General features: G+C 35.3%; 1 protein-coding gene across 3 annotated transcripts in view; it reads right to left on the bottom strand.

The window, feature by feature from the left end:
* ATP2C1 (ATPase secretory pathway Ca2+ transporting 1) overlaps positions 1–22557 on the bottom strand; it is a 50212-nt gene that overhangs the window by 10532 nt on the left and 17123 nt on the right. For all 3 annotated transcript variants that reach the window (XM_040548404.1, XM_040548405.1, XM_040548406.1), the window contains exons 3-18: positions 22131–22247; positions 20701–20790; positions 17951–17986; positions 16979–17040; positions 16485–16593; positions 13232–13387; positions 12479–12547; positions 10659–10734; positions 10091–10157; positions 8818–8942; positions 7467–7564; positions 5908–6003; positions 5708–5797; positions 4253–4357; positions 2446–2602; positions 431–601 (exon numbers count right to left, since the gene is read on the bottom strand). In XM_040548404.1, coding sequence (XP_040404338.1) covers positions 431–601; positions 2446–2602; positions 4253–4357; positions 5708–5797; positions 5908–6003; positions 7467–7564; positions 8818–8942; positions 10091–10157; positions 10659–10734; positions 12479–12547; positions 13232–13387; positions 16485–16593; positions 16979–17040; positions 17951–17986; positions 20701–20790; positions 22131–22247 — 1624 coding nt within the window. The remainder of the gene's footprint in view (positions 1–430; positions 602–2445; positions 2603–4252; positions 4358–5707; positions 5798–5907; positions 6004–7466; positions 7565–8817; positions 8943–10090; positions 10158–10658; positions 10735–12478; positions 12548–13231; positions 13388–16484; positions 16594–16978; positions 17041–17950; positions 17987–20700; positions 20791–22130; positions 22248–22557) is intronic.

The following is a 22557-nucleotide window of genomic DNA, read 5'->3' as shown; positions in this document are numbered from 1 at the left end:
TACATGGACACAACTGGATCAAGAAAGCATCAGTGCCATATCCATCCTAAATATTGTCAACACCTATTTTAGTTTCTCTCTGTTGCTGTAAGACAAGCATCCAAAGCTGAGGGTAGGCAGGGTGGTGTTGGGTGTGTAACAGTAAGAGTCAAATCAAGCATGTTATGACAGAATGCAGTAAGAAAAATATATAGTCTAAAACAGCAGTCATACATTACCAAATTAGAAAAACTACAATTCAAGCTGAAATCCAAGTATCACTTCAGACTAGATTTTTTTTTTTTTTTTTCTAATTCCACCACACCATATGTTAACCCAATACACAGAACTCACAAATATTAAAGACTTAATACCCACACTTCAAACCAATTAGCTAGGCATTGCCAACACAGAAAACAAGTGAAAAATGAATAAAGTGGACTATTCATACCAATGGCGACTGCAGTCTCCTGTGAATCTCCAGTAACCATTTTTATTGCAACTCCAGACATAATAAGTGTAGTGACAGCTTCTTTTACACCAGTCCGTGGAGGATCAACTATTCCCACAAGCCCCAAAAAAGTCAGTTGTCCTAACTCAGGACCAGAAGCTAAGGCCAGAACTTTTAGGAGACAAAGAAAAAATAAATTAAGAATTGAAAATAACATTTACACCAGTTAAAACAACTGCTAATATTTGTTTTCTAAAATTAAAACAACTGTGTCTGCATATTGACCAGAAGCCTCAGAGATGAAAACATTTATGAGTAGCTTCATTCATCTGAGTATTCCACTTGAAATTAGCTTAACACAAGTGGATATTCAGAAGTGAGACCTAATTGAACTAGTAGGTTAGAATAAAGCAAAAGACAGGGATTATTTTTTTTCTTAAACCTCGGTAGCAACATCTGTAACCTTAAGTATTCAGAATAGCCTACTGCATTTCTTTTCTTCTAACGAGAAGTCTTTTTATCAAACACACATTTCAGATTTAAAGAAAACTTTCCTATTTGTTCTCAGCTGAAAGTGTTGATGCTTCCACTGTGTGGAAAAGGAAAGCCATTTAAGCCTTGTGGTTTCTGTGTACACGCATGGTCTTTTATGCAAGAGGACAAAGGGAGGATCTGTTAACGTATTTTTATTTTCTGCCCTTTTTTGTTTGTTTTTAAATAGAAGCAGATTTTATTTTTCTGGGATGTCTTTTACAGTAGGAACCTTAACTCAAATATATTTAAATGAGAGATTTGCAAGAGAATAGCAGATTCACTTTTTTCAAATATTACACAAGATTTGCTGTTTGACAGTTATCCAAGGCAGGCATGTAAAGAATGATTGTTTGAAGAAAACAGGTACAAAGAGATACTACTCCTAGTGAACCCTCCCAATTTCTAGGAATTTGTATCTTAGGAACTTCCTGAGCCTTGACTGTCTTGGATTTACGTGGCAAGGATTTGGTAGCAGGCGGGCTGCAGGGGTGGCCTCTGTGAGCAGAGCCCAGCAGCTGCCCCATGTCAGATCAGAGCCACCTCCAGCCAGCTCCAAAAGGAACCCACCGCTGGCCAGAGCTGAGCCTGTGAGTGACACAAGTTGGGCCTCTGGGAAAGCAGATTTAAGAAATGGAAAAAAAAATGGTGAAAGGAGGGGAAGGTGGTTTTAGTTTTCCTTTAGTTTCTCACTGTTCCAATCTGCTAGTGACAGGCAATAAATTACATTAATCTCCCTATGCTGAGTCTGTTTCACCTGCGACAATAATTGTTGAGTGATCTCCCTGTCCTTAACTCAACCCTTGAGCCCTTTCCATCATATATTCTCCCCCTTTCCCTTTGAAGAGGGGGAGTGAGAGTGGTTGTGGTAGAGTTCAGTTGCATAGCAGAGAAAAACCACTACAGCCACACAGTACCCGTAGTTCCACATTTAAAATCTCTGGATGGACATAACAGCCTAGAGATCTCTTTACAGAAGCCAAAGACAGACAGCTATGGTGACCTGTATAATGCTTACCCACAACCACCTCCTATCAATCATCTAATGAAAAATACTTCCAGCTACATTTAAAAATCTGCACAGTAGGTTAATATAAAATGTAATCTTAATGGCATCTTCTGACCTGCAATCAGTTGTGCTAGCCTAACTCACAAAGGTGCCAAGAGCCAAAGAGGAATATGAACACATTCACATTATTATTTTTTATTTATAATAAGATCTATACTGAGATGTGGAAGCTATCAACTAGCAATGTATTTTTCAGTTATGGTCAGACGCAGGAGATGACAGGAACCAGCAATACCTTTTCTCACCTGGTGCAATTTAATCTATGTTGTTATGCAGGCCTTAAGCTACATACAGCACCTGTTTTCCACTCCCCCATTTTAATGAAAAACTAACCAACCCAGTGGCACTTACTGAACAGTAATAAGTAAACAGTGTCATTTAAAAGTGGCTATTTGAGACACTGAAAAAGTCTTACCCCTAAGTCCTGCAGAGCCCATGGACGTCTTCTCTTGCTGGTATTGCTCTCTCTGTTGCTGAACAAGAGGTAGGGTCTGTCCCTTACAGTTATATGATGTACAGTACTTAATGACTTGTTCATAGGCACCTTTCATAAAGCAAACCTCTGGTTTGTCCTAAAAGAGAAAGGAATTATGTGCACACATGTATACATATAAAAATACACATTGTATATGCACATATGTACACATAAGAAAGAATGGCATATCTGTACTTCTTGGAAAAGTCTTCAGAACATATAATGCAGATTAAAGCTATGCTTCTAAACCTAAAAATCCATTATTTGAAATCTCTCTCTACACAGTATATATTTAAGAGTGTTAATATCAAAATAGCCAAGATAATAATCAGTATCTCATTTCAGTAGACATCATACATTTTAGACATTGTGGGGTCACGGTTTATAAACAAAAGAGGCCATGCAAAGGACAGCAATGAAACCTACACAGAATGTTAGACTTCAAAGATCTCCAGTTCATCATCTGACCCTGTTTTCCTCCATAGGGCATTAAATATCACCTGTATCCTTGTATCACACAACTCCAACATTTTTCAGAAAGACTCTAGCTCTGATGGCATCAAAGTGCTAAAAATATACCATCCTTCAACATTTACTCCAACGCTAAATCAACTCATCCTTTCCCTTACCCTCTTTTCCATTAAGAATTGCTGCCTTGGCTCAATTTCCAATCACTGATTCTCATCTTCTCTCCCCTGTTGTGCTAAAAAGCTCTTTTTAATACATCTGTTTTCTCCCTGTGAAAGTGTTTATGCAGAGTCATCAAGATACCTCAATTTTTCTGATAGGCTTAACTGACAGAGCTCTAATTCTACTGTATTTTTTAGCCTTTGAATAATTTATGCTCCTTTTTAAACCATTTCCAATTTTTCAACAATCTTTTAAAAATGCTCATACGAAAACACATCAGACACAGTGAATCAGTGAGTAGGAACTGCTTGATGATTTTTTTCCTACTTTACATACAGACAAGGATTATACCACCTCATTCTCTATAAACAAAAAAGGAGTCAAATGCATTGTTTCCAAAGCAAAGATTTTACTGCGATACTGAATGACTGCTTGCAAGCCATTTTTGGTCAGAAATACCATGACATTTTCCACAAATCCAGTATCTGCTGTTGAACATATCTCCAGTTACCAGACTGGCAGCGATTATGGCAATATTCTTAACAAAAATATTCAGATTGGTCTAAATGAAATATACATGTAAATATGTACATGAAAGCACCAAAAGATGGAAAAGGAGATTTAAGAATTGCTTGTATTCGTAATCCAAAACATGCTAACATAAAATCTGCGAACACTGAGCAATGTGCTGTCCACATCAAAAACAGAAAACTCATGTTTTCAAACAAAAGCATTTTTTGACTATTCAACACCGATACATCTTCTTGCTTTTAATTCTTTATATAACTATGCAGACCTGAAAAAGCAGAAGATTCACAGACTTGCTTTAAATGTTTGATAAGGGAGGAGAAGGAAGAAATGCCAGGTAGACATTCAAAGTCTCAGATATCAAAACGCTTAGAATTATTTCCCAGTATGCCTTTTATAGAAAGAATTTCTTGTCCTTCTTAATCTCTTTCAGAACTTGAAACTGAAACTAGATAATCAAACCATATTCCCAGGACAGTGCACTACCACCAGCTTGCCATGGTCTCTGAAGTGAAAAATGAGGACATTAACCAGGGTACATAACTATTCTACAGAACCAGTGCACAAGAAAATTGTGATTGAAGTTTACCTGCTGTGCTCTGTGAACGCATTTAACAGCCATCCATTTTTGTTCTGAGCTGAAGGGATATTCAGCCTTCCTTACATAGTCCTCCTGGATCCCATCTAAACCCATCTGCATAAAACAGAAAAAGCAACATAATGTAAGCACCTTTCTTTTCCAAACAACTAAACAATTTATTGAGACTTCTTAGTTAACAATAAATCACTTTCATTTCCAAAATTGCTTTTCAGAACATTGCTCCATGTAGACAAACTTCTGAAAAACAAGCACCAGAAGAACCTGGTAGCTTCTTTTGAGGCTTCAGCATAAGTCACACCATTTCAGCGTATATCTTTGATTCAAGGATCTTGATATATGTTCCAGATTATGACCATTCACAGACAAGTTTTACAATGACTAGCAATTTAGTTCTTTGTTTGACAAAACACATCTAAAATCCCAGCGCATATTTTGTATTTTTTTTTAATCTATACAATTTCTCTGCTAAAAGGGCATAAAAAATTATTAGACAAGACTGACAGTCTGGAGGACGCAAGTCACTGATTTAAAGTTCAAATGATCTAACCTGAAATGGCTTTTTTTTTTTTTTTTTTTTTTTTAACTGTTAGCTGAATTCCCCCAAACAATTAATGTGAAACTAACCATGAAGATTCCAGGCAAAATGCATTTCATTCCCCACCCCAAAATGCAACTCAGTGAATTCCATGCTCTCTCCTTAACCAAGTCCAAGTGCCAATTAAAAAAAGATGCGTAAGTAGCAGCCTGCCATAAGCCATTCTCAAGTACTTATGGAACTTCACATCTCCTTCACTACCTCCCTTTCCTGCCACAGATGTGAAAGAATCCCCATTCTTCTCTGTTTCTATGGGCTCTTGACAAAATATCACTTTAGTCCTTTCCAGTCAAAGACTGTAGACTTGGAATAAAATCTCAGCAAGATGGTATCTCAGTCCTCAGTTACACAGGGAGGAAAAAGATTGTAATGCATTCACCTTTCAATATTTTTATGATTTTATTTACCTTCACAGAAAAATCAAGTACTCAGATATCTTGCTATGTTTCTCAGTAACTGTACCAAGTGTCACAGCATAAAAAAAATCATTTAACCAGAGTGTCCACAATTCAAACTACCTGTGCCCAGCACTTAAACGGCACCGTAAATGGTGCAGCCACCAACATATCAGTCATCAACTTATTACTACTTCTGATGAGAACTGGAAAAGAGCACAGTCAATATGCAACAGGTAAATTAGCCTATGGCAGACAAAATAGCAGTACTTCAATTCTAAATAACTTTTATCTTTCAGAATGCCCAAAGACTTCTAAATGATAAGAAACACAAGAGATAAGCAGTTGCAATACAAATCTAGGAGATGCAAATAAGGGAAAAATGAGAAAAAAATACATTTCTACATACTTGCCACCTACCATGAATCAAAAAAAGCACCATTAAGTACCCACCTTCATAGCAAGTGCAATTAAAGCTCCTTCTGTTGGCTTCCCCATTAAGGTGTTGTTTCTAATCATAGCATCATTACACACACAGCCAGCCTAAAAGATGAGGACGGAAAGGGGAGAAAACATGACACAAAGTAAATGTCATGTGCATAACTCTAGTGCTATCATCAATTAAAAGAAACCTGTCTCTGCCAATATCTCACCTCAACGATTTTGCTAATGGATGGGTTGTTATAACCATGAATAACTTCACCATCAAGCATCACTTCTCCGAACCTGTTATAACCTACTCCAGTAACCTGTAAGACAAAGAGCCAAAGGTAGCATGTAATGTAACATTTGCTGGGTTCTTAAATTGTTTTAATCTCAGCTTTTTACTACGAACTATAGAAAGCTAAAACAATGTCATGCATAATGATGCATTTTACCCAGTGCGAATAGAATCCTCTACTTAACATCTAATGTAGCAGGTACCAGATTAGGGAACAAACCTGAGGGCAACTGAGTTTTTCAATTAAACATTTTAGGCATTATTTTTCAAAAACGTAACAATTTTATTCCCATCTCCTTACTCAATTAGGACATTTTTTTTCCTCTCCCCTCCTCCTTTTGCTTTTTAATTTTTTCCTCCTATTCCTGGTTGATAATGCATACCCCCTTGGGTGGAATGGAAGTACACAGCCAAGACCTACTTTCATGCAGGAAGAAGAAAATCACAGTTGAATGGCCTCTCAGCTGAGACTTTCGAGAGGTGTTAAAAACAGTAAAACTGTAGATTTAATGCATAAAATGTAGGCATCCCGTTAGGATCCAAAAAGTCTTGAATTCTACAGCATTAACAGCTAGTATATTTTACAGCTATTTCAAATTCTCTTTCCATTAGGACAAAGGAGTTGATTTCACACAGCTATAAACAAATTATGCTAGTAGTGAAGAAAAAGGCAATTAAAGCATTCCTATAAAAATTTAAGAATAGAAAATAAGCACCAAGAAATATAAGCAAACATAGGTAAATAACAGGAAAGGATAAAGAAAATTCCAGTATTTACTACTACAAAAAATCAGTAAAGCTAATGGAGGGTTTTGTCAACGTGAATAAAACTCTAAGCATGAGGAGTTCAGGAATTCATGAACTTGTTTAAAGTACACTCCCATGGAACTACATATAGAAGCATGCCTTGCTGCTTTTCCGTTCCTATTGCTTTTGCTTCTCTTTTGTGCATTTACTTCAGCCTTTGCAGCAAACGCCCGACCTCAACCACAGCTTTATGTCCTGCCTCTACTTTAAACTCTATCCATTATGAAAAAAGCTAGTATGACAGTGCACTCAGTAAGAAGGGTCCATACTACACATCATCTTTTAGCCAACAGCTGGATACCCCTCCTACTTCAACTGTTCATAACAGATACATTTTGTTTTTATGCACATGCTACAAAACAGTCCCATTTTCCATACTGAAAAAAAACATGCCAAGTCTCATTTTTGTAATGCATCTCAGCATCTTTTGTTACGACCTACAGAACTTTTACATAATATATAAAGTGAATTCTTCTGTAACCACAGAATGCTTGGATAATACACCTCAAAATCTGAAATACTAGATGAATAGAATTAGCTAGAAATTGAGGAACTGAGATTTGGTGCAACCAATTTACACTTCCTTAATTAATGCTTTATATGAAGTATAAACAAGAATATCTCAGCTGATACACACAGTGAAGTAGAAGCAAAATTTAAGTCTAACAGAGCTTCACTACATACCTCAGCATGTTGCCCATCTGAAGTAAAAATATGAGTAACGGTCATTTCATTCTTTGTCAGAGTTCCAGTTTTATCTGAACAAATTACATTGCAACAACCTGAAATAACCAATTAGTACTTGTAAGACAAGGCCTGTCTAGAATAAAATGAGTAGTTAACAAGAACAAGAGTATTCAAGACATGCAAATTTCTAGAAACACTGCAGCTGTCTTTGGGGAAAAAAAAGATGGGATTTAATAAAGACAGGAAATTTTCGACTGTTTGTGAATAGCTGTGCAAAGTTCTTCACAAGTTTGTTTGATAAATTAAAAAAGCTAATTAAAAGCCCAAATTGACAAGTTGTCCCAAGTGGTTCCATTCACTACCTCCTTAATTTTGCTCTGATGCATCTCAAACTATACTACTGAAGTCTCAATTGCGACTACCATTGAGGAAGAAAGTTAAGAGCTTGCTTTACAGCAGTCATTTTTCTCAGTCTATAAGTGTGACTTACTACTAAAGCCACAATTTTTAACGAGATTAAAAAGATTACAGAAATGTGGAAATATATACTTGCTGTTTTAAGTCAGGAAAAGTATTTTGAAACAGTGTTGCACTGTTTTGACATTCCTTGACCCAACAGCAGGAATTGAAAAACCAACAAAAAAAGCTTGCAATACTAATGAAACTGCTAAAGGCATTAGAAAATATATTCCTAGTCTTCAAAGGAGAAATTCAACTGCAGCAGAATTACTTAAATTACGATTTCTGTTTCTTTTTCATATACTACGAATTACGTTTCATGACCGAAACTAGGTACAGAATGTTTTCAAGCTTTCATCTTTTAAATATTTTAGGTTTTAATATAAGCAGCACGACATCCTTAAGGTACATTATGATTATAAAGATTTTTCCAATATTCAAACTTGGATTTGTTTCCAACTGTCAAAAACATTCAAATTTATGCCAAAAAGTTGATTTAAAAACTGTTTCACAAATCTGTTATTTAGCAAGAACATCTTAGAGCTAACTAAAAATACTTCTACTGACATATTTTCACTGTTCTACTGTGAACGAAGAGTACTCCATACATCTAATTACACATGCAGGTTTGAGTATTACTAGTGTGACATGTAATTAATCAGACTGCTTACTGCAATTCAAAAACCAAGTGCTGATAGGGCACACAAAAGCATTGACTTGAATTCTTACTACTCATGTAAAAGACATTCATTTTCAAAATGTTTTAAAGATACCCCCACACTGCCGGCAAATAAGAACACCTGCTTCATTTTACCATTAGCCATCGAGATTCTTATTGATTTCGTAAGATTTATATCCAACTACTATCTCTAAGTTAGTCTTGCCATACCTAAAGTTTCAACAATAGGGAGCTTTTTTACAATAGCCCGTTTCTTCACCATTCTCATCACACCCAGTGCCAGTGTCACTGTTACCACGATTGGGAGTCCTTCAGGGATTGCAGCTACAGCCAAACTGAAACAAAAATAAATACACAAATCTTGTCTTAGAATGTCATAGATGAATACATAGTAATAATGCATTTACAGCTGAGAGCGTTGCTTCTGTACTTATCTGTTAACAGAGATTAAAAGTGAAAGGAACCAAATGTCATCTGATTCTATTTGTATACCACTTAAGACACATGCTGAAAACAGTAACAATGTACAATGGCTTAGACACTTCTACCCATACAAAAGAAAAAAAGTTGGGAAAAAAACAATTGCACATTTGTTTTGCATACAGGAAAACACTAGTGAGGACTGTGCAAAGCAGCCCAGGTTGTGAAGAATAAGTGTAGTCAGCACTAAAAAGAATTGGGATATGCCACCACTCCAAGTGACTGATCATCCACAGCTATCACTTCTAGATCATGCTATAGCAGCATGCTAAGTGTTGGAATGACAGAATAAGATCAGATCACAGTAGCTCATTATACAATGTTTGAAGTTGCAGTTCCTGGTGCCTTCCTGCACATATCCCCCCTCCCCAAGTAAATCTCCATAGATCCTGTTATTTAAAAAAAAAAAAAAAAAAAAAAAAAAAAACACTTTTTATTAAAGAAACGCTTCTGCCCTATTCACTGTCCATGTAATAGCAACCCAGCAACTTTTCTGAGAGTAGGCAGCTAGACCATAAAAACTCAGTGTTATTCTCAGCAGACAACAGCCTGGAATTAAGTTTTCATAATGTGCTGGAAAACGAGCTAATGAAGTACACAAGTAATTCAGTTTTATTTGATGCTACTTATAATACTGCATTTTCTTTACTCAGTGACAGAAATTCAAATTGCACGACTCTATTGTCTGTTTACAGATGTTCCTAAAACTCTCAGAAACCTCCATACAAATACACAATTTAAGAGACAGAAAAGTATGTCCTGTATCATTAAAAACGAGTATGAACTTGCTTTTTTAAGCACAAAATCTGTTTTTACTTTGTATTACTTATCTAAACTTAAAAGAACAGACTGCGTGCAAGCACATTATAATATACATCACTAGCTTTCACAGACTTCCTATCATGCATAATCTACGCTATTTAAAAAAATATATATATATACATATATACATATATATACATATATACATATATATATATATATATATATATATATATCTTACCTCACTCCAATTGTGAACATATCAAGAATATGTTTTCCTTGCAACCAGCCAACCAGCATAATAACTCCTATAAAAAAAAAAAAAAAAACAGTTGTCATGGTAAATACAAAACCAATGTGCACTGTAGCCCATCATTAAAAAGAACTCAGCCAAACTTATCATTATGCTGCCTATAAAAATCCATTATTTCTATCACTGTTGGAGCATGATTCCATTAGTACAGCAAAGGTGAAGAAAGTTTTTGCCAGTCAGATTGCCCAATCATACCAGCAGTGGGGTACTCATGCACACCTTGAATCAGAAGAGACACTGCAACTTGAAGCATTTAGATGGCCAAAAAAAGTCAGAAAAGCACGTTAGTGGGCAGAAGTAAACTTGCATTGTAAGGGGGGTTGTTATGTCACATCAGTAATCTTCAGATTATTACTTGCATGAACTCATTAAACAGCGGCAAACAAAATCAGAAGTCAAAATATCTAAAAGGAGATCAAGTCCCTCAGTTTTCCCAAACCCATGGGTTGGTTTCAGTCACAAAATAATTTGTAGTTGTTTTGCATAAATCTCTTACCTATGATACCAAAGGAATACAAGGAAAGCTGTTTTCCTAAGAGATCCATGCTCTTCTGCAGAGGTGTCTTTGGAGCCTTGGTGAATGGTAAACACCCAACAGTTAACAAGCAGAAGTTAAAAGCATAAACTGTATCCTGTTTCTTCAGGTATGCAAGCTTCAAGACCTTGTCTTGAAACTAACTCGACTAAGATGTAGTTATACAGTATGCTTCCATGTGTTTACTTTGTGAAAACACAGACTACTTTGTTCAATTCTCATGTAGAAGTCAAGAAGTTCAAAGAACACTTCAATGAAATGAACTTTTTTTTTTTTAGAAATATCCTTCGGGAGTTTTCTGATGTCTACAGCAAAATCTAATACAAAAGGTCATATCAAGGATTTTAAAAAAAAAACATGGGCTAAAAATAACTGCATTTCTTCTAGACAGAAAAGTTCTTGATAACAAGAACAAAACTGACTTTTCAAGGCAGAGGCATTAAAGCCCTGGAAGGCCAATTATATTTCAGGAGGAATTTGCTAACAAGCTGCAGAAAATACAAGTTAGCCAAATAGGAAGCTATAGAAATATTTAGTGCCAAAAAACATATAAAAAAAAGGAGGGAACACCAAGAAAAAAATTAAATAAAGAGATAATAAAAATTAGGAACATAGATTTTTATATTAACATATGGTAGACCCACAGTATGGAAAGTATGGCAATAAAAGGGAAACTGCATCAGTGTAAAATCTTTGTTCTGCAAGGTACGAAAAAAGTGTACACACCATGGGGGAATTCTGATATTAAGTTTGATTCACCCTTACCTTCAAAATTTACTTTTAAAATAAGATTACTGCAATAAGCATCATAAACATAACCCCACTCTGATATTTCAGAATGTGTGTGTAAAATGTGCACACTTTTTGTTGCTGGTCTTTCTTCATTAATAAATGCAATTGCTCCAATATAAACTACATACCATAATCATATTTTCCTCACATGTGTAATAAAGTGGATTACATTCTGGGTGACAGAACAGCAGTATTCCCTTGAAAGGTCTAGTAAGGCACTGCAGCTAACAACGTGAGGTCAGTGACACACTCCCAGCTGACATATTTGATGCCTCACCTAATGCCCTTAGTTGTTCTGTTCTGGCAGATTTCAGAAATGTAATTTGGAAAAAAAAATGTGCTGCCTATAGTAGGCCTGATCATGCCCTGACAGCTGAAAATAGACTGTCACCTTATGACCTTATGTTGGTCAGAGAGCCAGGGAAGGCTGTTGAAACACAAAGTACTCCAAGAGTCTGACTTTCCATGTGGATCAGAGCACTGCAATAGAGAAGGTTACTACAGGAGTTTAGTATACTGAAGTCAAAGGGAGCTCTGTAACCTTGGAAGGATAGGCTAGAGATCATGAAGCAGCAGGAAACAAATTCATAACCCGAAAATACACCACTCCTCAAGGGAAAACATAATCCTGTGCACACAGCACACAAATCTGTCATAACAGATACCTTTTGCACAGACATAGTTCCACTTGAAAAAAATACACTTCCACAAATTGCAGCAATATTTGTTATACCTTTTAAAAGCTTCAGAAAATTATTTTCAAAACTAACATTTTTAGGTCACCAATGGATAATTTGTTACACTGAATCCAATTACTACTTTCATGTTCAAGAGAGAAGATCTGTTTAATACTATTCTTTTCTCTAGCGAAAACCAATGTAATTAAATCTAACAAAGTTCCTATGGAATAAACTCCAAAAATGCAGTTTCAATGAATGACATATGCATTTACAAAATTTACGCTGTCATTTCTAAATATCCATTCTTACCTCTTCTGCTTGCATCATTTTAAAAACCTCTCCAAATTCAGAGTTTTCTCCTGTTCCAATGACAATGCCCTAGAAAAAAAAAAAAAACACCACCAAAAAGCAGTCATTTCAGATCTGAAGTTTTATTTTAAATGTACATGATTGTTCTTGACAGCTTTGACTTAAGTAGTCAATGGGCAAATACCATTTAAACTGCTACAATTTTGTTAGCCTTATTGATTTAACTACTCAGGCAAATAGGATGTATTTTTGTTAAAAAAAGATAAAATCACCCCTGTGACACAAACTGCTATTCTGTATTGCTGAAGTACAGCAACTACCAGTAACAAAACTCAAATAGCGCAACATCCAGCTAACACCAAACATATCTGTAATTTCATTTACAGGTTCTCAAACTCTAAGATATGAATGTAGTTCTGCAAGTTCACAAATACCAAATCCCAGACAGAAGGGTTTCACATCATCTGCTCCCTACAAATTTGAGGGCTCCTGAGCATGGATTCTTTTTTCCCCCATGTCTGAAAAAGCACCAATGAGAACAGCTTTCATTGTATCACAGTAAAGTCATCCTCATCCTTATTTCCAGTAAACATTTCTATTTCTACTCCATTTCTACTATTTAAGAAAAATTAAAATATATGTAGTCATTAAAAAACAGTTATCAACAGGTAAGTGAACCTTAAAAATAAGAACTGGTTTAATTCAAATAGTTAAAACATGGAATATATTGTTCTCTATCAATAATAATTTTACCTTTGCTTTTCCACATCTGACCAATGTTCCCATGAAAGCAATATTGCTCCTTGAAGTAAGGTCTCCATTGGTTGCTGCTGGCTGAGGAGCTATAGATTTAGAGCAAGGAGCTGTCTCACCCGTGAGACTGGATTCATCAATAGAAAGGTCCACAGCCTTTGAAAACAAAATATACAGAGTAGGTAAAAAGCATAGCAACAATCTTTCATAAGTAGTTGAAATCGTAATAAAAGTTTCCCAGTTCTGACCCTGAAAAATATATCTAATTTATTCATATGACAAGAAACCATGTATCAATATTGACCATATTTTCAGAACCAGCATAGTAGCAAGCATTCCTACAGAACATTGCAGCAATACACTTGTTTTGCAAAGTCAAAGTTTACTCCTATGTTCATGTTCATGACTTTCTCTACAAAACAGAGAAGAGGTTGTATCTGTGATGCACTCCATTACCAAATAATATAATTAACTGGGACTGTAAATGTATATACATACTATCCTTTCAATTCTTTCTCTGTCCATTTCCTCCTATCATGTTCATTAAGGACACATAACAAAACACATACAGTGGGTTTTTGTCCACTAAGTGTCTCTAGGGAAAATGCCATTCATGCAACAGGCAAGGTAGTCTGGAGAAACTTTTTTTTTTTTTTAGATTTTGCTTTTGTGTTTTTTTGGCAACAAGTGCAGGTGGTAGGAGAAGGAAAAGGGAAAAGTGAATTACCATTACAGCTACTCAGCTGTCTACAGGTGAAGAAAAGAGATTGTTTTCTATAAATATTCGAAGAAAATATATTAATATTCTTCTATTAATATTTGAAGAAAATAGATTTTCTATAAATATAATATAAAACAAAAAATATTTAATAAAAACAGAAATGTAAATGTCTTTCCCCAACTGACATCACTTCTAACATCTTCTATTGACTTCAGTGGATCTTGAACAAAGCCAAAGCTTGAACCATAAAATTCTACTCACACAATCCAAGTAAAACAATTTTGCATTAAAAATTATAGTCATTACTTCTGATTGTATCACTAAATTTCAATATAACTTCCTTGAGAAAAGCAGCGTTAAAGGATGCTTAATAAAACAAAATTACCAAAACTCTTTGAAAAGATATCACTTGCAAGAATCTGTCCCATTGCATTTGGTACCACCACAGTATAGCACATCACTCTGAGGTTCAAGGATATTTTTGGTTTGTTTTCTTAAGTGACATGTTACTCCAGTAACTCTTGCACTCCAGTTCTAGCTGGACAACAAAATGAACACAGGCATACTAAGTCAAAAATAAATTTAGTCAATGTTCAGAAGAGAATAGTACCCTTACTAAAGTGCTTTCTGATCAAGTTCCTCTAATTCCTGCTGTTCGCTCAAATACGTATCGGGACAGTACCCATTTTTAAAAGATGGATACTGTATCAATAAAGGAAAAGGGGCACTTATCAAAAACTGCAATGAATGTTTCAAGCAAAGCCATAAGGAATGATTAGCTCCAGAAAGTTCTATAGCAATTTTTTTATTTGCAACATATTCCTCAGACTCCAAGCTGAAACAGGATGTTCAGATTTATCCATGAGCTCTGAAACACTTGTCATCACTACTGAAGTGAATTTTGTTCAAAACTGAAGTTGCTACAGGCATGTTAGTTCTTAATGTAGTACTCTGGATTTAAAGAGTATTACTAGAAAACTTGACAGAGGACTCATTAACCTGCACAAAACCTAGGCCAGAAAAGGTCTTTATATAATGTTTCGGAAAACAAGATTGCCCCACAAGTCCAGCAAAGAAATTTCTTCTCATATATATATGTATATATGAAAACAATATATAGAGAACGAAGACTTCAGAAAGTAAACAGCACTTTATTAGCATTTCTATAAGTTTCTAAGACAGTATCAATTAGAACATACTAAAGAAATCTAGTTCTTTATCTGAAAAGACAACCTTCTGGGATCCCACAAGAAAGGTTATCTCAAACACAAACCTTCACGGAATCATAGCAATAGGCATTACCGCAGAGATAGTACATTTGCTTCTCCCTCCACTTTCTCTAACAGGAAGGCATGAGGTTAGGCCTAGCAGCTTTTAAGAATTGACTGCTTTGGCCTTAAGTCCTGAACACAAGAAATATGAATTCCACCTTTTCATACTGTCACAATGTCATACTGTCTCTGATTATGGACTTATAAACAAAGAAAGCAGGTATTTCAATATATCTCTGATGTAAAAGACACTCTTTATACAGGAGAATAAATTAAACATATCAGAGTTTTCTGGTGATCATAGCTAGCCTTTTCACAGAAGATTGGACTTGAAGTTTCCAGGAGAAAGCATGCACATTCTGCCAGGCAAGATAAGATAAGATAGATGCATCATACACACATGCATATATATAAATAACAACCCCCACTGCGTGGTAGAGATTTCCAATGCCAGAGCGAGGCAACTGCTTATGATGACATGCTCTTATTTTCAAATATCTGCAAGAACAGTGGAGATAAAGATGATGCAAACTTTAAGGTCATGTAGACAAGCAGATTAGAAACTTTTAATTCCCCTTCTGCTTTCCATTGTAACAGGTCCAAGAATGCTGCTAACATGGTATGCTATGAGCTTACGAATGAGATGGTAGATGCTGCTGCAACAGCACTTCTACACTAATGTATACACTATACAATTGTTGAGGGAATAAGAAAGTGTTTGAAGTCACTAACAAAAATTACTCAGCAAAACGTTAAGTACTGACTATATTGCAAGGGCTAACAGATGATGCAGACAACTTCCCAAGAGCACCGCAAATTTTTCTTAGACACTAGCTGGTATAGGTTTTGTCTATAAAACTAGCATTAAAACCAGCACGGTGTTCAGAGAACACTGCAACTACACCGTAAAATTAATGCAAATATTAGACACAAAATCAGCTGGAAACACATCCCACAATTCAGACTGAAAACAGCCATTTGACTTAATATTCAGAAAAAGTATTCAACTGAAGTTTTCAATAACAGACTGCATACATAAAATTGGAAAAATACTTCTTTCATTTCTTACAATCAAAAACCACGTATATTAAGAATGCACAATTATATTTAGGAGTTTAATTATTTCAAAGTTTCTATCAAAATAGTTGCAAGTTCCAAACAGTAATATTTACTGCAGTTCATTATTAAGTGGCTATCTTCTCTTCCCCTCTCTTGCACAAAAAAAAAGCAATTAAATATTAAAACAATAGTAGGTATATACCTCAAATAATCGTAGATCAGCTGGGACTCTGTCTCCAACTGACAAGCAGACTGTATCTCCTGGGACTAAATCTCTTGCAAGTGTATGTTCCACTCTACCTTCTCGTACACTGTAGGTGTAAACACAATGTCAAAGTACATAAGAATGTACTCTCTGGCATTTTGTCTTAGAAAAGCAAAGTGTTGGCTATGCGTTGCAGTGCTACTGGTTTCTATGTGTTGCGGCGCTGCTGCAATACAATTTCAATTTTGCTGTTTACTTCTCTAGAAATTACACACCACTAATATCATTTGAGTGTTCAAGGGGCAACAATGTGGAGTAATATTTTATGCCAATACAACAATCTTTAAAATGAGTCAAAATCAATTATGTTCTATATCTGCATAACACTTGCTATAAAGGTATTAAGTTCAGTAAAAACTTTTTCTTCTACTCATTTCACATTAAACTTAACATGTCTTAATTTAGGAGAGGGAGGACATACAATTCCATACCAGTGGCATTCTGGAGGCACAAGTTTACTAAGCTCTTCAAGAGATTTTTCTGATCTGTACTCCTACAGAGACAATAAAACAATTAAAGAAGTGCATGTTTTTGAAACAGGCAAAACTTAAGCAATAAAAAGATAGATTTCAGCAGATGTGGATGTGTTCCATTAGTAAAGTTGTTATAATATTCCAAAGAATCAGTTAAGATATGCCCTCCAACAGTTCCTTATTAGATATACTTTAAAAAGCAAATACGGTCCAAACACTGGAAGTTTTACAGATTTAAGAACTTGCCTACATGCATTATTACTGAAAAACTGGCAGAGATCTTTTGCATTTTCTTTTAATACCTTCAAGGCTTTGTAATACTTACAGTAATGCTTCTAAACACAGGGATCAAGTTCTACAGTTTAGCAAGTTTGTACCAAAAACAGTGTTCACACTTAGCCCCTGGAGAACTATGGTAATACAACTCACCTCTAACTCAACAGATTTTATAACAAATTTCAAGATAAACAAAGATTAAAAGCACAAACAGGAAGCAATTTTCGTTTAAGCAGATACTGAATAAAGCTGGGTATTCAAAGAATAATGATAACGTTTTTATGACTTATGTTATTTAAAATATATTTTGGGGGGGGGGGTAAAATTTCTGTACAGCATTGCAGCCAAAGCTTTATGTTCAAAATCTGTTTTCTATGAAATCAAATATTTTAAAGTACTTCAGCACTGTTTAATCTGAATGCTTCTTTACAAGTAGTCTTTTATTGCTGAGTGTATTACCCATATAGATGCATAAATGTCAATGTAGTTAAAGCAAGAAAAATCATGCAGTTTAGAAAAGGGAAAGACTTGGATGAAAGCACAGAGCTCTTTAATCAAGCATTGTGCAGCTGCACAACAGATCAGGACAACTACTTATTAAATAGAAGAGCATACATAAAAGCAATAATCTCGTTTGGACAACAGATGTCTTACCTGAACAAAGGCAACTGTAACAACGATGAGTATTGCCTGTGAGAAAACAAAAGCAGATAAGATAAAAGAATTCCAAATGGCCATGAAAATAAGTGATCATATTTGCTTTTTCTCAACCATAGTTGTTACTACACATTAACAATATGGTTTGGAAACAGACTTTCTCACGCTCAAAATGACCAGTTTTCCCTCAGGCCTACTAAAGATAAAAAAAACAATGGCATTATCTCTTTACATTTGTTTTAGTGTCATCCAAGAACTTCAATAAGGTAATACTGCTAAAAATAAGATTGATAACTAGACAGTGACTTTGAAGTAAAATGTCGAGCAATTGTAAGCTCTGCATTTCTAAAAGGTGAGCAAGAGACAACAGTGGGGAGAGATCCAGAACACAAATAAAAAAAATTGTCTGAATGAAGTATGAATGGTATTCACTGCTACAGTAACTGTTAAAAAGCTGTTAAAAAGATTTTGTTTCATTCAAGTGACCAGATAACAGAAAGACTAAGAATAAACTGAAGACTAGAGACAAAGTTGAGGAACAGGTCTGGAGCCATAAAATATCTCAGTAAGGAAGACAAGCAGAGGAAACTTGGGAACTTTGCCCAAGACTCCCATGGAGTGAGATAATACATTGACTACACCCCAAACAGCCAGGATCCAAAACAAAAAAGGCAAAAAAAAAAGTTGCCCATTAGGAATAATCCAAGAGAAGCACTAAGACCTCAATAATAAGCCTTCCCCCATATCACACACAATTCTGGTCACAACACTTCAACATGAATGTCACTGGGCTTGTAAGCATGGAACGTGAAAATGAGTGAATGAATGAGATCTATCAGAGAATGAGACAAAGGTGAATTTTGTTTGAAGTATCATCTTCTCCCTCAATACAGTCTCCAGTTTTGCTACACTAATTAAATTTGTTACTCAAATTGTTACACTTCTTACATAGCCATATCTTTAAAATACAATTTTATCTCAGAAGTGCAAGAGCCATTAAGCCTTTAAAGTGTACCTTGCAATTACTAAAAAATAAGATATGACCATTTTGCAAGAGAAAAAACTCTTGCAGAACTGTTAACTAAAACAAAGATAAATCCAGCAAGTCTGCCTTGTTTGTGACACTAACATTAGCCTCAGCAACTGAGTTCTAGTAAATAATTATATGCATTTCTCCCTCCTTCCATGGGGTATTGCTTCCAGAGTTACGTATATGCTTCCTTTGCAGGCAGTACTACCTTCTTTTCATGCTACCTGTCACAGCTTTGATATTCTAGTTTCATGTCAGCATCTCACTTCGGGTCTATGTGCAATGGCTTGAAACAAGAAGCCAGTATCTTCCAACTGTGAAAAGGTAGGGTGTTTTTTTGTTGTTTTGTTTTAAGATCTGAGCCCAGTTCAAGTCATCACGCAGCTCTACAGTACACTTTTTATCATCTGAACTAAAAACCTTGGCAAAAGTTGCTCAAGCCAGCAATGCTATCAAAAGAAATGTATGTCATAGATACTAAGCAGCAAATTAGTTTTGTTGCTAAGGCTCTCAGCAGAAATATACAGACACAGAAGTTGCACTGTCATCTGAAAAAGAAGCAAAACATATTTACTCAGTGAAAATATAAGCCTTGATAACTACAAGACTAAATGGTAGGTTAGCTGTAAGTTAAATGAAATAAACAATTAATGAACTTTAACTGAACCACAATTACTCTCTGTATTTCAAGACACCTCTGCTAACGTTCATGAGGCTGGTGAAGATTCCTTCTCAGGCTGGAGCACAGACTACAGAAATTACTGCTCCCTTACATTGCTTTGCTGAAGGGTACGGGGAAATAGATTTAAGGGCACTACCAAAGGGCAAAAATAATCTGACTTTTGGCCACAACAGTTAAATACATTAACGATATAATAATTTTCCTACATCCAACTTATGAGCACAACAGACTATACTACTATGAGCATAACTAACACTACACTCAAATTCAAATTGCATATTGTTTCTTAGAGAAACCACGTGTGTTCTACTGTGTCTACAGAAAAAGAGGGGTTAGGAGCAAACCTCTGTTTATCTTGAATTAATTACAGAAACACGATTCCTCACAACAGGGAGTGTGGAGGTCAGCTATTACAAAAACACAGCTAGAAACTACCTCTGATCATACAGAAATCACAGTTTTCACTTTTCACCCCAAAAAGGTCAAAGGGAATACAAATTTCTCCTCAGTGTCATTTGCCCTGACAAATGCTTAGCAGTACTACAGTTGTTCATTAGTTTAACATGCCATTTAACTACAAACTTCTATAGAAATTCCTTATTTCAGCTGCTATCTTCTTTCTGCTGTTTCTAGGGAGTTCAGGTTAGATTTCTTTTTCCATGTTTTAGAAGATTATATCTTTGAAGTAAATTAACAGAAGGCCTCTGTTGGTTTCAATTTGAAATTAAAGCATAATTTGAGATTAAAACATTAGATAGAAGACATCAAAAATTGTTCCTCAGAACAAACTCCTAGACACAATGAAACAGCAAATATGTAAGATGTAGCCAGGTAAATATTAGCTGATATTCTGATATGTACTACTATCAGTCAAGAAAAACAAAATCCCCTCACAAACTTAACAGCAGATTTAATGATAGCATATAAATGAACTTCATTAATTACAATCAAATAATACCATCCCACGTTAGCATCGATGTGATGTTGAAAGTAAATGTGGTCATCCATTCTGAAGATAAAATTTTAGTTCCTTACCACGGTGATACTGACAGCATCATCAAACTGATGCATTAAAACACTGATGACTGCAGATGCCAGGAGAAGCATAATAAGGGGATTTTTAAACTGAAATGAAACAGAACAGTAATTCAGCAATACTCTATACAGAGTGACTTTTTTGCCTACCCCCCAAAGAACATCTATTTTTAAAACATATTATTCTTTAATTAATTTTTTTGCAATCTGCCAGCACAAACAGAATTTGACTCTGTATGGTTCAGAATTTACTTGAATTATTCTTTTTAGTATCAAAGGCCTTGAATGGACCATATTCAATATATAACAGCAGGAAACCACTTCTTATATTTCCTGATTCACATTTTCAAGATAGAAAAAAAAGGATCTTTCTTCTACATGACAGATAGTTGCTAACTGCCACTTTTTTGAGAAATCTTACAAAATAGTGAATCTTACAATAAAAGTGAAGGACACTAAGAGCACATATGATGAGCACATTCAAAGCAAATACATATCTTAATAAATTCTACCTAAAACACGCTTGGATAATATGCTTTGGAAGTCTTCTGACGCATCTAACTGACACTATAGATGGATGGGAAAATGAAGTATTAATGCCAGAGGACAGCTAGTATATAATGATGTTCCCACTCCTACTATCAGCAGAGAATTATCTTTGCAGCCACTTCCAAGTAAAATGGTTTCTCTAGAATTAACCACCTATTACTTCAGGGTTTACTTTAGAACTTAACTGTACTGCTGCTTAGACAGGCTGCAGGAAATACTAACCAAAACGTTTAACAAATTCATTAGAAAAATCTTCTGTGTGAAAAGTTGCTTTAAGTGTCTTTGCCAGGGAGAATGTAGGCAGGCAAAAGAGTGGCAAAGCAGTGGCATTTCCACACCATTCCGAGATGCTGCATGGGCTCGTATTTATAGTAGATCGAGCTGACAGGAAGAAATTTACACGTGACTTTTGCCAATTCTGCTTACCATCAGATTCAAGGCTGACTCCATCCCCACCCTCACTTCAAAGGCAATATTTTTGCTTTCTTGAATTTCTTTTGCCCATCAAATTATTGACACTTCATATTACATTTAAATATTTACCAATCATAAGCATTTGTGTCTGACTTGAGTGTGATTCATGCCCAAGTCTTTGCTTATAAGGAAGTTTATTCTACCTCCCCAGCCCTTAAGATAGTTACAGATGGTAGCCCTCTGCTAGTTATGAACACCTTCACAAACAAACCATATAACCTAAACACCGACATACCTAAATGAAAGCTTTTTCAATAGGTAAGTTAGATAGAAATTACAGAAGAACTTCTCACTCTACTTTAGCTTACCCACTTTTATCAGAGTACTTTCATGTACACGAAAGCTAAGACAGCAAAATTACTGACAAAGTATTAAAACCTAAAAGCAGAAAAGACAAAAATCTTAACCTGGGAAATGTATTTTTTCCACAGTGGTTCATCTTCACTAATATCAAATTCATTCCATCCATGGAATGCCCGTCTATGACACACTTCACAGTTTTTTAAGCCATTCTGAAGATTAGCCTATTGAAATATACAAAGAATAACAGTCAGTGATTACACTGTTAAGATAAGGCTTCAGAATAAATTCCAACACCAAAATAGTGTCTTAGATTATAAAAATTTGGCCATCAGAAATACAAGCTTGGTACTGGTGTTTGTACAACAATAAAAGCTAACTGTTTTAAAATAAAATTTGGCAGTAGTTAACAGATTCAACAAAAAAAAAATCACAGAATTACAGAAGCAGATGCTGTTTCACATCTCTGATTGCTAATCTTCCCTGCAGAAAACTCTTTAGCAAACCAAACAGTTCAGACTGTTGAGAATTATG

Source organism: Cygnus olor, chromosome 2 (assembly GCF_009769625.2).
Source record: "Cygnus olor isolate bCygOlo1 chromosome 2, bCygOlo1.pri.v2, whole genome shotgun sequence".
Lineage (NCBI taxonomy): Eukaryota > Metazoa > Chordata > Aves > Anseriformes > Anatidae > Cygnus > Cygnus olor.
Note: the sequence above shows the minus strand (reverse complement) of the source record. Positions and strands in the feature narration are given on the sequence as shown.